The sequence below is a fragment of the Talpa europaea genome (assembly GCF_964194135.1).
Source record: "Talpa europaea genome assembly, chromosome: 14".
NCBI lineage: Eukaryota > Metazoa > Chordata > Mammalia > Eulipotyphla > Talpidae > Talpa > Talpa europaea.
In genome coordinates, this window is record NC_140082.1 from 9,418,825 (window position 1) to 9,435,941 (window position 17,117).

General features: G+C 38.6%; 1 protein-coding gene across 1 annotated transcript in view; it reads left to right on the forward strand.

Moving 5' to 3' along the window:
• FBXW8 (F-box and WD repeat domain containing 8) overlaps positions 1 to 17,117 on the forward strand; it is a gene marked incomplete at both ends in the record, with an annotated part of 108,205 nt that overhangs the window by 44,627 nt on the left and 46,461 nt on the right. Inside the window, one exon of the mRNA XM_084253384.1 lies at positions 666 to 823. Within this exon, the coding sequence (XP_084109510.1) occupies positions 666 to 823 (158 nt within the window). The remainder of the gene's footprint in view (positions 1 to 665; positions 824 to 17,117) is intronic.

The window sequence follows — 17,117 nt, forward strand, 5'->3', positions numbered from 1 at the left end:
GCCTTGGCTTTGATGGAGAGAGTCATTTGTTGGAGTGGCAGTGGTAATAGAAGAGAGTGAGTGCTCCTGTTTTCTAAGTGGGCAAAACCAGGGAGTGTCGTGCTTTTCGGCCAGAGCCTTTCATGAGAAGGCAGCATTGTCTGGCTGCTAAAGGCAAGATTTAATTGTTTCAGCAAATCAATTAGTCTTTGGGGACTTTAATCAGTCAAATCTGATGCATGGCTGAGGTATTAGAAAGCTTGTGCCTGTAAGACCATTAGTCCTGAGAGCGTGCTCTTTCCCTGTGTCTGTCCTTCATGTTTGTGTTTATGTGGAAATACTGTGGCTCCCACAGATTCAGCCAGTGAGCCCTTTACTGGGGGAACTTAAGGTGGCAGGTTGGTTATGGTGGCACAAGAGGAAAAACAGGGTGATCTTGATACCCAGTTACTTCTTAGAGTTTTCTCATTTGCAGTTGTTACCACTGTACTGAGAGAACGTGGGACATGTTGCTGGCCTTCTGTTACCTAGTTGACATCTCTCTCCTGTTGGGCTTCCTCACCGGAGCAGTGCTGGGGAGTGGCGCCTCTCCGACCCAGTCACGGTTGTTTTAAGGCTCTTCCCCTTTCCTCCACCTAGCCTGCTCTTCAGTTCCCTTTGGAACCAAATGTGTCCTTCTTTTCCAGATATACATCAGGGGATGTGAGGGTGTGGGACACCCGCACCTGGGACTACGTAGCCCCCTTCCTGGAATCAGAGTATGAGGAGGATGAGCCTGGAATGCAGCCATATGTCTCCTTTGTGAGGATAAACAGCTCGCTGGCGGTAGCAGCTTATGAGGATGGTAAGTAACCACAACCCTCCTCCCTATTAAAGGAAAAAAATAAGCTTTACAAAAATTAAGCAGCTGTGGCCGGCTCCCCCCTGTAATCCCTCCATACATACACATAGGCACACACACATGTTCACACACATACAGTCACTCTTGCCTTTATGTGAAGAAGTTGGCCAGCAACTCTCAGTGCATTAGTAGGCATTGGAACACAGCACCCATTAAAACTGGTGTTTAATTCCTACTGGAACTGTCGGGCTGGGTGTTAGTGCCAGACGTGAGGCTGGCCAAGCCATCTTAACCAAATAACTTGTTTGGTGTAAAATATTAAATATACTTGGCCTACTTTTCCTTCAGTGTTTGCTCAGTCCAAAGGGAACAGTGGGAAGGAGATAATGTAGATAGTCTATTGACAAAAACGGAAATAGAAAAATAAGTCAGTGCCTATCTTTTGGGGAAGCTTACATCAAGATAATTCATGGAATGTGTCATCGCACTGGGACAGGTGAAATTCTTTTTGTTTATGAGCAACTGTGGATTTATAGAACTAGGTAAGAATAGTCTAAATTAGTTTTGTGTGACTAGTGAAATAGTTGACAGTTTCCGACTAATAAATAATAATTTCAATGATCGTGATTTCCTCCACTCCAGTATTTGTAATGTTTGGGTATCCGCAAGTCTTCTCCCCATTTTCCAGAGAGTTGGACCACAAGATGTTTCAGGATGTTGGCCTTCATGCCATGCGCTTCTGCGCGTCCTCAGGGTGAGCACAGCAGCGTCAGCTGGCTCAGCGGGGCCAAACTGCAGTAACATAACTGTGAGGAATTCCATGCCCCTACACGTTGGAAGCATTTGGGCTAAGGTCTTGAAAATATTTTCATTTTATTGCTTTAGCAACATGAATTCCATTCTTCTGATTTGACATTAGTAGACAAATTGATAAGTTATTGGGTTGTCAGAAAAAATCACGATGTGTTTTTTCTGTTTTTCAAGCAAAATGTGTCATGACTTTTCCAACACCCCAGTATTTTCTTTTCATCCTGTAGAAATTCTGCTACACTGTTCCTGTGGTGCATACTTCGTATGTTTATTGAGATCCTGGGTAGAGAACATAAGAGCTGCTTGAGTGTGCTTGCTACTTTAGAATTATCAATGAGATTTTTTTTTAGAACTATGTAAAGGTTGCAATACTTTTAAATTTGAATCATAGTTTTAGAATCATCTAATAGCTTCCCCTTACCACATACTCTTGCCACTTGGTCACAAGTTTTTCTTCAGATGGGGAAACATCTTCTTCAGAAGGCCAGCTAAGTGATTTGCTTAAGGTTGAGTTTTGAAGTAGTGACTCCAGAATCAAGATTATATTCTCCTGGGCCAGGCTGGGGATAGAGTGCTATTATGAAATAGTAAATGTGGAGACACTTGTAGAAATGTGTATTTAACCCACCATGTTTCATATTTTTTTTAAAAAGATTTATTTATGCATACAAGAACCAGGGTATCTTGTGAGCTTGAAGATACAGCTTGTGGCAGTATGCAAGTGTGTTGCTGATGTATATTGTCAGAATGTCTGTTACTGCACAGAAATATTGGGGAACAGTGTAGATATGATGAACTGCTTTCTTTGGCAAATACTTGGCAATACAGTTTACTCTTGAACAACGGGGTTGGGGGGGGGTCGGGGCACCTACTTCCCACTAAGACTTAGAGTTGGCCCTCCGTATACAGGTTCTGCATCTGCAGATTTAACCGATCAGAATCCACGGTTGAATCCATGAGTATGGGACTAAGGGTAGGAAAAATCTGCATGTAAGTGAGCTTCGCACTGCAACCCCTGCTTGTTCAAAGGCCAACTTTAATTGTCAAAATATATTTTGTATTTTAAATGAAATTTTATGTATATAACATGGATTTTTAACATTACGTAAGTTCTAGGTTTACAGCATCAAAAAACTACACTGTGAGCACTGCACCCTGACCGCCCCCCAGAGTTGTTTCTACCCATCACCATACACTCGACCCCCTTTGCCCTTTCCGTCTTCTCCCCCCTCCTCCCTTCTGGGAGCCCCCAGTCTGCTTCCTGTATGTAGCTAAGGGTTCGCCCTGTTTTGTTCATTTGTTTTGTTTCTTTATAGTCCACATATAAGGAAAATCATAGTCATTTTCTTTCTCCATCTGACTTATTTCGCTAAGCATAATTACCCTCTAGATCCATCCATGTTGGTGCTAATGGCAAGATTTCATCTCTTTGTAACTGAACAATATTTTATTGTATGTATAAGTTACAAATTCTGTCCTGGCACGCCTCGGTGGTTTCTCTGACTCGGCGATTGTAAAGAGTGCTGCGGTGGACACGGATGCACGTGGCTTTTCATATCAGTGTTTTCTTGTTTATTTGGATAAATACCCAGAAGTGGAATAGTTGGATTATGTGGACTTTGTTTCTTAAACTAAAATATAAATACTTGTTTTAAAAAAAAAAATAGTTAAAATTTGAACAGAAAAAAAACGTATAAGATGTAAAGGAAAATGTATCTGAAACCCTCTCTCATTTTACACGTATGTCCTGTGCTTTTTGCATCTTGATATCTTTCCGTATTAGCACTTACAAACAATCTTACTCCATCTCAGCCTGCGCTGTACTGCACTGTGTAGCTGCACTATGATTTATTTATCAGGACCCTTAGTGATGCACATTTGGATTGTTTCTTTCTGTTATTAAAAACAATGCTGCAAGCAATATCCTGGAACAAAGATTGTGATGGGCTTGTATAAGTATGTCTGTGGGGTGAATTACTAGTGATAGCTGGGTTGAAGGCTACAGATGCTTTATGTTTTAATAAATATTGCCAAATTGCCCTCCAAAAAAGGCTTTACCATTTGTGGTCTCACCAAAAATAGACCAGTGTGACTGAGTGCTTGTCTAAGAAGTACAAATAGTATTTCATTGTTGTTTTTATTTGCTTTTCTTTACAAGTAAATAAGAACATCTTTTAATTTGGTACTTGTTTGTTACTTGTTTCTATTCTTTCTCTAGGAATTGCTTCTTCCCATCTTTCCCTATTTTCTTTGAGGTTATCGGTACTAATAGAAAAGAAAGAGCTAAGGAAATAACTTTTATCATAACTATTTCTAGTATTTTTTCAGTCTGTTTATTATTTTTCTGGATTGTGTGTATATGTGTGTGTGATTTTAATTTTCTAATCCATAAACAAGGAAGTTTTGTAATTTAATGTTTTTGACTAAGTGGTACATTTTTATATATGATCATAAAACTAACAGTTATGCATTGAGAAGTTTTGCTTCCACCCATTTTTATTCACTCCATCCTAAAACAAATGTCTTAGAATCTTGTGTTCTTCCAATATTTTTGTGTTGCACAATCAAGCAAATATGAACATTCTTTCTCCCCACCCACCTTAAATTAAGGTAGTTTATTACCTTTTATTATTCCCCACTCTCATGCCTTCGCTTTTTCACTTAATGACATATCTTGAAAGGATGTCCATGCCAGGGTTCAGGAAATGTCTCTCTGTCACGTCCATGTAGTATTCCATTGTGTACAAGTACTGTGTTTCATTTACAGTCACTTGTTGAAGAGCAGTTGTGTTGTTTCTGATCTTTTGCAGTAACAATGTTGTGAAAAATTACGTACATAAGACGTTTTATGTAAGTACAGAAAGGATAGTTTCCTATGACCAAGGGTTAAATGCAAATGGGGTTATATTTACACCCTTACCAGCAGGGTATAAAGATTTGTCCCTGTCATCACAGTTTTATTCAGTAAGGTATGTTTCAAATGTTTACATATTTGTCAGTTTGATAAGAAGTAGTTCCTGAATGTAGTTTCAGTTTATATTTCCCTTACTGTGAGAGAGATAAAAATTGTCTTCATATGTGTACTGACCACTTGTGATTCTTTGTTTTTTTCCCTGATATTTCTGATATGGCTTCTTTTTTTATACAGTCATGCGCTGCTTAACAACAGTGATGCATTCTGAGAAATGTGCCATTAGGTGATTTTTATTTTGCATATGCCATGGCATGTAATCACACACACCTAGATGGTGTAGCCTGCTGCACACCTAGGCACAACGTCAGTCAGCAACACCTGACTGTGTTTAAAACTCGATTGATACAGAGATCACCCTGGAAAAGTAAGACATGAAGCTGAGTAGATCTGTTTCCAATCTCTTATTAGAAGGCCCATCTCTCCTTCACTGCTTTGCGTGCTACCTTCGTAAGGTTTTTGGATAGGAAATTTTTAGTATTGGGGTCTGTTTCGGAATGTTATGTCCTGTTAAAATTGGTCTGTCTGGCTGTTTGCACATTCATCATCATGTTTATCAGTCTTGTCTTCCTTGGCTTTTACATCATGCTTGAGGGGTTTTCCTCACCCAAAGCTTACGGAGAGTCTGTAACACTTCCTTGGCTGCATTGCTTACATTGATGTCTTAGATTTGTCTCAAATTCATTTTGGTAGTAGGACTATTTCTTTGATAAGAATTCCTTTTTTCTTGTGCTTCTCTCACTTTCATCTGGTTTTACCAGTCTGACTGCAGTTGTTACTATTTCTGAGATAAACAACTTCTCATTTTCCCTAGACCTCAGGTAGCTTTGTCTTTGGTCTCACTTCAGTCTAACAGATTGACACTGATATTTATACCCACATATTCATGAGTAGCTACTTCTGAGCAAAGACAAATTGAAATAATCAAAAGCACATTTTTGTATTGCTCTTTTCCAGGAGCAGCAAACTGGCACTCCTTAAGTTGACATGCAAAATGGGAAATTTACCTTGTGGTCACTGCTGTATAAAATATGTCATTGTGCCCTACAGAACAGAAGAATAAGATAATAAAATGAGTTCATGAACTTCAGCACTCTGTGTCAACAAGAAGCTCTGTAGTCGTTGAGACCCCTTGGTGGTCTGTACACCAGAGAAGGAGTGCGAGCTGGACAGGGAGATGGTAACGACTTTGGGGAAGTAAGTCATCGCTGCATCCTTTTCAGCCTCCTTGCTCTGTAGGAACACCGTATACCCACCTGGGGTGTTGAGATTTGGCAAGTGATCCACAGTTGTGATTTTTTGAATTCCAACCCACTGGCCTCATATTTCTTGTGCCTTGTTTCCGATTGTCAGCACTGGCCACCCTCCAGTTTGATTTTACCACTAATTGTGTTGCACGTTACCGTACCGAAATGAATCAAATCAAAATGCTTTTCCTGGAGCATTAGATAAAGCAGGCGAAGGTTCTGAGTAATGAGCAGATGCTGCTAATGCAGGGACAGTGGAGACCTTGCCAGGACTCCATCTGCTCCATGCTTGCCTGCCTTTGGCCTCGAGCCACAGCATTAGGGAATGGCAGTGTACTTGAAACCTGCTCCCTGTTCAGAGTTTGTCTTGAGAACTCACTCTGGTGAGAAATGAGATTATACACTTCTTAGGTGCAAAGAAGTTCTTACTTGTCTCCCTAAATGGAAGAGGAGAGACAAGGCGAGTGCCTATTAGTGTGTAGAAACCAAGGTGGGACAGCCAGCAGTCGTCTTTTCAAGCAGGGCACCGTGGCTTATCCACTTCTGCAGCACTCCCAGTTCAATTGTCTGAACACACACACTCTATTGTCCAGGACTGTGCCTGCCCTGGGCTGGAGCGATGATGGCTTTTCTTTCCTGACGTATTAACAATGGGTAGGAGTGAGTCTCTCCAAGCTTTTGAGTGGTGAACAGTAGGACCTTGTTTTAGTTAGATACAGCAACTTAGGTGTACTTTTAAAGTTTTATTTGTAATTTTATGTTTAATTAAAAAATCCATTCTTCCATAGTTTTGCTTATCTCTTATTGTCATGACATTTCAATATAATGTACAATCCTCTCCCCTTACCAGAATAGGAGTTTTAGAATTCAGTTGTTTTATTGAGCTAAAGCACTGTTCGGGAGGTGGCTCAGACAACTGGCTATGGATTATAGAGAATTTGTTGTTTTTTTTTTTCTCAAGGCCTTTCTTGTTCGTTCTCTTAGAAGTCTCAGGAACCAGTTCTTACTTGCTTGGAACTTTTGCCTGCCCTCAGATCTAGGAGTCTTAACTCAGATGTGCAGCAACAAAACTCATTGAAATAGCTTTCTGACAACCAAAAACTACCAGGCGTAGTTAGAAGGTTTGTGCATTTAAACAATTAGTAGGAATACTCACATTTTAATATTCATAATGTAATTAAAAATTAAGATGCAGAGCTCCTCTTTGGGTGTTCCTTTTGGTGTTGGGGGAGTATTTCTTAGGGCATTGAACTTTATTGACTTTCACAGCCATGGTCTACGGTGTCAGATTTTAGTTTCATAGACATGGAGACAGTGTTTCTGTAATGAAGGAAATTGCTGAATAAAAGAGCTCTTTTTAAAGACTTTATTCTTCAGTGAGAAGATCTTGACATTATGCTTTGCCCTTTCTTACGTATGCATTATAACTAAATAATAGGGCAGCGTTTGTCAGACATGAATCCACAGATGTAATCATTGGTGGGAGTGGTGAAAGCTCTAGGAAATTTTTTAAAACATGTATTTTTATGGTGTTCTTTAAAAAAAATAGAATCTGGATCTTTGGACCTTGTAACTAAAGTATATTGTGGGATCTCAGTATTTGAATTTGCATTTTGTGTTCACAGATGCTTGGCACCAAGTGATCACCTAATGCCTTGTAGTGCATTGTTTTTCACACCAAGGGGTTTACAAATGAATTCCTAGAGGCCTGCAAGCTCTTTAATTTAAGAAACACTGGAGAGAGAAGTTCTCATGCTATAGGCACAGATTAGCAGATGATCAAATTTCTAGGGTAATTATGAAATTTTGAAGTTACTAGTGAAAATAATTAAAATAAGTTTTTATCATGTAGAAAAAAGTGGCATTGAAATTATGATATAAGATTTATTAACCCTTTGTTTTTTTAGGGTAATTTTACCAAAATATGATTTTTAATAATATGCCATATTATGCATAAACTTCAGAGTAGCTGTCCTGCCATATTTCGTTTGAAGGTAAAAATGGAAAGGAACAATTAGTAGCACAGGGAATAGCAGAGAATAGCTTTGGGGAGATAATTGATACCAGAGAAACAGATTTTCCAAGTTCTTAAATGGACCTAATGAAAACTAAGCATGAATTTATCTTTTGGGGGAAAAAAATCAAATTGTAAGTGTGAGAATGCAGTTTCCTTTTTATTACTTGCAGTTTGGGTTGTAGTGTTTATTCCATTCTAAATCTTAGGGCTCTTTTAAAAGCAGAAATAAATACACTTGTAATATGCTTTTGTTTCTAAAAGCAAAATATGCCCGCCTGCCTCTTCAGCCCATAAGCCATCAGGCAGTTCTGTGGAGCAGGACGGAGTCCAGTGGGGCCAGGGACAGGGAAAGGAGGAAGTCTGAGTGGCCTGGTGTTTTGGGAGGTTGACAGCACACAGGGAGATTGAGGATAATGTTTTCTTATGATTTCTCAACAATTGAAGGAGGACAGGCATGGGAAGGGGATAGCCAGAATGAGGCCTGTGGGGACTGCATTGGAATAGGAGGTGTCATCATGGAATTCAGGGTTTTCAATATATAGAGAGCAGTAAATAGAGATATTTGTGTACGCATATATGTTCATGTATGTGCTGGCTTTGTTTGCGGAGAAGGCATAGAAGCAGCAAGGAACCAGAACTGCTTGGAGAAATGGGAGACTACAGGGCTGGGTCAGGGAAAAGACAAAGTAAGCCTGGAACATTTCATTGTACCACGAAGTCAGGAACAGCTTGAAGAATGATGGTGATGTGTCAGAGAAACACAGGCTACCTTGAAGGCATTCTTACTGGCCAAACCTGGGATAATTTGAGTATCAACATGAATAATAACAAACTATAATCCACTGGAGAAAAATAGAAATCTCTGAGTATACACTGGAGAATAAGGTTGCCTAAATAAAGGAGGAAAATTTTCCCTATAGTAGAAAGTCAGCTAATTGATAGAGAAGGAATGATGGAATTTAAAAATCACTAATTGTCAATCATGATGGTAATAGTTAACTCAGATTAAAAAAAAACTAAGTCGGACCTCCCCTGGTGGCGCAGGCAGTTGAGCACAGTGCTGTGAAGCTGTCTGCAGCCTCTGCAGTGCTGGTTCCATCCCTGCTGGCCGGCGAGGGTCCCACATGCCGCCGTAGACCTCTCCTGTTGCGCCCACTGCTCCTCTCAGCAGTGTATTTCGTCAGTCTGCTTGTTCTGTTCCCTGCTCTGTCTCTGGTGAATCCTCTTACCCTCCCGTTCATCTGACCTGTACCCCAGCTGTTGTATAAAAATAAATCTTTAAAAATACAAAAATAAAAAAATAAGTCAATTGATGCTAAAACTAGTATATGAGAATGAGGTTAATGATTGGAATTTTACAGTCTCAAAGAACTGTCCTACTAAACATTTATTAAATTACAAAGGGAGGAAAAAAAAAAGAACTTTATAGTTGAGAAGGCTGTGATGTACCATCTTAATAAAATGGTCAAATTTAACACTAATATTATTAGTGTTAGGCTAGGAATAATTTACTGTCTCACCAGCCAGTGAAAAGATCTCATACAAGGCCACTAATGTCATCATAAGGGCTTGACCCCAAGATCTAATCTAACTCTAATAACCCCCCCCCAAAGATCTCATCTCCAAATACCATCACATTGTTGGTTTAGAGCTTCACCATATGAATTTGGGGGCGACACATTCAGTCTATAATATGATCTTTATGCCAGCTATAAGAAAGCCACTTCTAGTAAAAGAACGGGAAAAGTTGTACCATGCAAATATAAATCAAGGGAAAGCTAGAATGGTTATATTAATTTTAGACAAAGTAAACTTAAGGAATATTAATTACTAAGAATAAAAAAGGGGACAGCTCCGTAATGATAAAGAGGTCAGTTCATGTGGCCATTAAAGTCCTAAATATGTATGTGTCTCATAACATACCTTCAGAATACATGAAGAAAAGCTGACAGAAGTATAAGGGAAAATAGACAAATTCACAGTAATAGTGGAGATTTCAGCACTCTTTTCTCTGTAATTGGTGTGATTAGTTAGTAATGAGTAATAAGATCAGAGAAGACTTGAACAACATTGTCGGACAACTTTACCTAGTTGATGTGAATAAGTATCTTTAGCAATTGGTATGAGGCCAATTTTGAAAAATCAATTGTATTTCTTTAAATTATCAATAATTAGAAATTGATACTGCATCAAAAATGGTAGCTGAGGATTAATTTAACAAAATATGTATAGGCTTATATGCTGAAAACTAAAATGTTACCGAGAAATTAGGGGAGCCAAAACATTTCACGGGTTGGAAGACTGAATGCTATTAAGATGTCAGCGCTTCCTATTTGATGTAGAGATTCAGTCCAGTCCCAATCAAAATTCCTGTAGACCTCTTATGGTAAAAGTCGATAAGCTGATTCTAAAATTTAAAATCTAAAAGAAAATGCATAGAAGTATAAAGTTGAAGGATTTATCCTAATTGATTTTAAGATTTATTGTAAAACTATAGTAATCAAAACAGTCTGATACTGGCATAAAGATAGACCTGTAGATCAGTCCAGAAAAAAGACCCTCCTTGTGATTTCTTTACAGAGGTGCCAAGATCATTTAATGAGGAAGTGATTATCTTTTCAGCAAATGACGTTGAAACAAGCACATATCTATACACCTTTTCTCTGCCCATGATTCTCTACCTTTCATGTCATATACAATTTTACTAAAAATGGATTATAGGCTTAAGTGTGAAACTTGTAGATGAAAATTAGGCAGAAAATCTTTGTGTTCTTGAGTTGTACAAAGATTTCCTAGGGCACAAAAGGAAAATAAGTTAGACTTCATAATAATTACGAACCTTTGTTCATTAAAGACATCATTAGGAAAGTGAAAAGACAAGTTAAAGATGACAAAATATTTGTAAAACATACATCTGGTACATGACATGTGTCCGGAATATATAAAGAACTTTACAATTCAAATATGAGATGACAGCCAATTAAAAATGGCAAAAGATTTTAATTAACCCTTCACCAAAGATAAACAAATGGGCAGTCACATATGAAAAGATGTCATTAGGGAAATGAAACCATGGCTTAAAAAGTCTGATAATACCAAACGTTATCAAGACTATGAAGCAGTGGTAGAGCTGCTTTGGAAAAAGTTCATTTCCTATAAAATTAAACACAATTGGTCATATGACCTAGCACTCCTACTTTTATATATTGATCCAAGAGAATAAAAACCTATGTTCACAGAAAATCTTATACTTGAATATTTATAGATGTGACTCATTGATAGCTCCAATTTGGAAGCAACCCAGATATATCTGTCAACTTGTGAATGAATATCTATGTTGTGGTATATCTATATAGTACACAGGTATTTCAGTTAATGGAGAAAGAAAATAGAAAATCAACATTTGGCATGTATCACAATAATAATTGTTCCAGGCAGGAATCATCAATGGATGCTAAAATTAGTATGAGAAACAGGACATTAGTCTCAAATTATCTCTCCACTAGAGAAAAATAGCAACTTCAGTGGAGAAACCCAACAAATAACACCTTACCAAGTGAAAGGTACCATCACTGTTATGAGAGATTGATTTTCTACCTGCTGATGATTGTACATTGAATACGCACATTACCCCTGTGCTCTTTTCACCAAAAATGCATAACTTGCTCTTTAAACATGAGTAAATATCAGACAACCAAGAGATCTTCCCCAATATAAATGAACAGTACTCTTAAAGTGTGAAGGCACAAAGGACGAGGAACACGAGGAATTTGTTGGAGTAGATGGAGACGTGGCAGGTAGATGCATTATGGAATTCTAGATTGGATTTTGGACCAGAAGAAGGATATTGGTAGACAGTTGGTAAAATTCAAGTAGAACCTTTAAACCAACCACACCATATCAGTGTTAACTTCCTGACCTTGATCAGGCTACTAGGTAATATGTTAACCTTTGGGAAATCCTGGGAGAAAAGGGTATACTGTAACTTTGTATAATTTTTTATTCCAACTATTTTGAAGTCTAAAATGCTATTTTAAAAAGTTTTAGATTATTATATAAGATTAGATTCTTTCTCATAGCAACTTAATATTTTATTTTATAATTGGCTATTCAGAAAAGAATTTTATAATTAATTACTCAGAAAAGAATGTACTGGGCTCGTTTCCATTGTCTGACTAAATTTCTGATGAAATTAGAATGTGTATTCTTCTGATGGTGCTTACGTAATTAGGAATACAAGCTTTGTTTCTATATGTTGTTATTTATAGTTGGACTCTCCACCACATTTTAAAATGCATCATGGTATTTAGTCTATGTATTTTTGTTTCCAAAAAATACTTGAAGGGCCTCCCTGGTGGTGTAGGTGGTTCAGCCCGCAGCACTGTGAAGCTGTCCACAGCCTCTGCAGTGCCGGTTCGATCCCCGCCAGCCACGGAGCAACCCACATGGTGCAGCAGACCTCTCCTTTCTCGCCCGCTGCTCCCCTCAGCAGTGTATTTCGGTCATTCTGCCTGTTCTGTTCCCTGTTCTGTCTCCGGTGAATCCTCTCACCCTCCTGCACATCTGGCCTATACCCCGGTTCTTGTTTAAATAAAATAAATCTTTTTTAAAAAAAATACTTTTTTAAATTTAATTTCATATATTTTTTACATTTTTCATTTTTGCACAATGTATGCATTTTCATCTTGGTTATTCCCACCATGCTATTCCCACCCCCCTTATTTTGACACTAATCCCTCCTTCCCTCCCCTGGTAGTGTGTCTCTGGTTTATAGTTGCTTGTTGATTTTGATTTTTACTTTATTATATTTAGTCTTAAAAAAAAACTTTAAAAAGAATGATGTAGCCATTTTTTAAAAATTCTAATATTTAGAACTATGCTGGGAAGTTACATTTTTTGTACTAAAAATTTATAGTAGGCCAGTTTTTTGGAAGCTGTTTATATAGAATGCAAAAGAAAGGATTAGTGTGTTAAAATTATGTTAGGGGATAAACAAATGCAATCTGAAAGACTTCTGGTGTCAAGGCGGGTGTATCTGTGGGTCTGGAGGTCTGGGGGAGAAACCTGTAATGGGTGGTTGTGGTCCCGGGAGGGAATGCTGAGGGCACAGAGATGGGCAAACCCAGGCCCAAACATTCAGGATCCGAGTCATGCTGGGAGAGTTCTGAAAAGCACAGTGAGCTGCTAGGCTGTCTGTGGCATTCATTTTCTCATTCTCATTGGTATTTGGTAACTCAAATTGATTGTAGTTTTGCCATAATCTAAAACTTTGGGGGTTTTCTTTGCTTTTTGTTTGAGCTATTTAACACTTTCATTGAAAAGTAATTGATAGTATGGTTTCATGATCTCCTGAGGATTTGGAATGCTATTAATTAAAGGCTGCAAGATGTCATTACTGGAATTTTCACTGTAAATCTTTCTGAGAAGACAGTTTGCATGTGGCCACTGAAAAAACAAATTTATTTTTATAAAACAAATTTATTTTTTTAAATAAATTTATATCCTTTTAAATTTTTATCCTTTTACTTTTTGTTAGTGATAACCTTTCAAATTCTTATAGAAAATTGAAAAATCACACAATAGAGTAGTATATGACCCCCCCAAAAAAACTCATCACTCAGTATCCGTAGTTATCAACAGCATTTTTTTTTTAATAATAAATTTTATTTTTATATTCCCCCATACAATTGCAAACGCCCCATTCTGACCCCAATCCTTCCCCTCCCGCCCCCCACCCCCCAAAAAGTGTCTCTGGTTCATAGTTTTTTGTTGATTTTGATTTTCACTTTCTTATATTCATTTTCCTGGTCCCTTATTTAAGTTTTCTAGATTCCTGCTATGAGTGAGACCATCCGGTATTTTTCTTTTTCTTTTTGGCTTATTTCGCTGAGCATGATCCCTTCCAGCGCCATCCATGTTGCTGCAAATGGCATGTATTTATCTTTTTTGAATGCTGAGTAATATTCCATGGTATATATGTACCACATCTTCTTGATCCAGTCATCTATTTTTGGGCATTTGGGTTGTTTCCAAAGCTTAGCTATTGTAAACAGTGCTGCTATAAACATAGGGGTGCAGGTGCTCTTTGGAATGGATGTTTCTGTGTCCTTTGGGTAAATACCTAGGAGTGGAATTGCTGGATCATATGGAAGCTCTATGTTTAGTAGGTCCAGAAATCTCCACACAGCTCTCCACAGTGGTTGGACCAGTTTGCACTCCCACCAACAGTGCAGAAGAGTTCCTTTTTCTCCACACCCTCGCCAACATTTGTTGTTGCTAGTTTTTTTTAATATGTGCCATTCTCACTGGTGTAAGATGGTATCTCATGGTAGTTTTGATTTGCATTTCCCTGATTACAAGTGATGTTGAGCATTTTTTCATATGCCTGTTGGCCATTTGCATTTCCTCTTCAGAGAAGTTTCTTTTTAGCTCTTCTGCCCATTTTTTGACTGGATTATTTTCTTTGTTGTTGCTGAGTCTCATCAGCTCTTTGCAGATTTTTGTGATCAGTCCTTTATCATTAGTGTTGGGTGCAAAAATGTTCTCCCAGTTGGTGGGGTTTCTCTTTGTTTTTGTTATGGTCTCTTTTGCTGTGCAGAAGCTCTTTCAACAGCATTTTTAAATTACACATTTTACTAAATATTATTTAGTTATGTCACTTGACATGTGAATAGAACTGTTTTTGAAAATAAACATATTTCTTTGTAATAATATGTAGTATTTTTTTATGCATACAAGAACTGGGGTACAAGACAGAGGTGCAGGTGGTGAGAGGATTCACCAGAGAGAGTGGGGAGCAGAATAGGCAGATCTACTGAAATACACTGCTGAGGGGAGCAGCAGGCCAGACAGGAGAGGTCTGCTGTGCCATGTGGGTTGCTCCCTGGCCAGCCGGGGATCAAACTCGTGCTGCAGAGGCTGCGGATTGCTTCGAAGTGCTGTGCTTAACCCCTTGTGCCACCAGGGAGGCCCCGTAATAAGTAGTATTTTTTTAAAAAAGAGAAAGAACAAGGAAGCTAAGACTGACTGAATGTCAGCCCTGGCTCAGGCTCTGGGATGGTGGGAGGGGTGCTAGGGACTTCTGCGGAGTGTAATTCACTTTAACCTGTTGATGGATCAGAAATATTGATAGAATTTACAATTTCAGTGTAATTTTGTCCTTTAAAGTTAAATGTTGACTACAGATCATGTGGCTATTGATTGGGGAAAAAATAAAAGCCTGCCATCTGTGATCATAGTAATACTTACAAAGATGTATATACAAATTATAACAAACTTTTGGATACAGTGCTACATATACAAAGAATTCAGTAAGTAGAATCAAGGATTATATAGTACAGCCTCAGGGCTCCCGCTCTACCTGGCTCTTCTGGATCCCCATGTCTCCTGTAGAGGCATCAACTGCTACCTGGTCTGATAGACTCTTCCAAGTATGCTCTGTATCTGTGCTCATGTCACTCAGCTACCCTGTTGGAAAAAACTGGAGTTAGTGGCTGTGTGCAAAGTTGATGTCTCTTTCACATTATTGCCACTTCTGGTGGAAGGGCTGGTCCAAATTATTTGACTTCTCCATCAGCCTGTTTTTGGCTTTTTGCTCTGTGGGTTTTTCTCCTTAGTAAATAATACATGTATTATTTACTCCTTTTTTGTTTACTGTCTCTCTTCATTTTTGAATCTTTTAAAATGTTCTTTATGCTTTGTGATCTTGTCTGGTCACTATTTTGCTTATGCCCAAACCTGTTCACATTCTCTCATTATTCTAAAATGCAGCTTCTAAAATGCTTCATATTTATTGTGTTTTTGCTGTAAGCTGCAGAGCTCCATGCTAGAGGTATGTTCGGCAGGGATGTTGAAGACAACCTCCATATAGCACCCTATAGCTCAGCGATTTTCTTTTTCAAGACCCTCCATGATTCAGTTCTCCTTTTTGACTCCTGTTGGTGCCAATGGTTTATGAAAGCAGACTTTCTTTTGTCCTCGCAGACTTGGTGCCACCTCACAGCTGTGGCTGGTAATTCAGAGTGTTATTGTTTGGACTTTGTAAACAGACACAAGTTTAGTGAGTGCTATGGTGTATTTTAAATTTCTGTTAATAAGTTTTTTTCTCTCATTGCAGAATTTCTTTTGACTCCCATGTAAATTCTTATAGGCAAATGTTTACTTACATGTTGGAAGTTGAGATTGCCAGCTGTCTTTATAAACAGCTTCTCTTGGTTTCTGAACTGCGGTTAATTGATCCTGTCTACTTAACTGTTAGGAAACAGAGACGGAGCCTCCGGTGTTTATTGTGCAAGCTCAAGAGAGTAGTAGCTCATGGCTAAAATACACCCTAATCTAGAAAGCACTGAAGACCATGAGACAAACTCTATTTTAAGAGGTGGTTGGTCTCTAACTTTCTAAACTGTTAACCTGTTTTAAATTTTATGGTGCAGGAGAAAGATCAAAGGGGAGGGGCAATACCAATTGTGTTTTTTTCCAAAACCAGTTCAGCAGTTATTTACCTTTCAAGCAATTAACATAATTACCATTATGCTAAAAAGTAATTTTGGAAAGTTCTGCCCTGAGCTCTTATGACTCCACCGGGACAGTTTTAGTTGGGACTTATCTTTTTGATGGAAGCCTAATTGCAATTTTGGCTTGTGCACACAAACAGAAGCAGCTAATTGTTTAGGCAAATAGCAGATTAATTTAAATATGCATCCCTAATAAAACAAAAATGGTATCCATTATGGTCCTTGTTCCCATGACGAGGAATATAAATATTCTGTGCAAGTACCATTAGGCAGAGGTCTTAAGGATTGTCGACATTATTTCACAGTGGTAGCACTTTCCAGATACCGAGTAATCTTTACAAAAGCTAACATAAATCAGTTTAAACTCATTTAGATCCCATTTCCACTATGTGCAGTTTCATTACCACACTCTGGCTGGCCTCCTTTGGGAGGTGGGAGGGGCATGCCGTAAACTGGCATGGGTGCCCATCCACAGCTGCTGAGCAGGCTTTATGTCTCCTCAAAAGACTGGCCATCGTTACTCATGTCATCGTTAATGACTGTTCGTAGTCTAGGGTGAGCTCGGAGTTCCTTCAGCCCTGCTGCCGCTTGTCAAGGTGGAGGTCCTGAGCCTGGGAGCCGGTGAAACCACCAGGCCCTTCTCCTGCCTGCTTTATTGGGCCGATGGCCCTCCCTCATTGCGGTCCTCTAGATTTTTCAAGAGACCCTTTTTGTTTTGTCTGTATCCTTTTCCTATTTC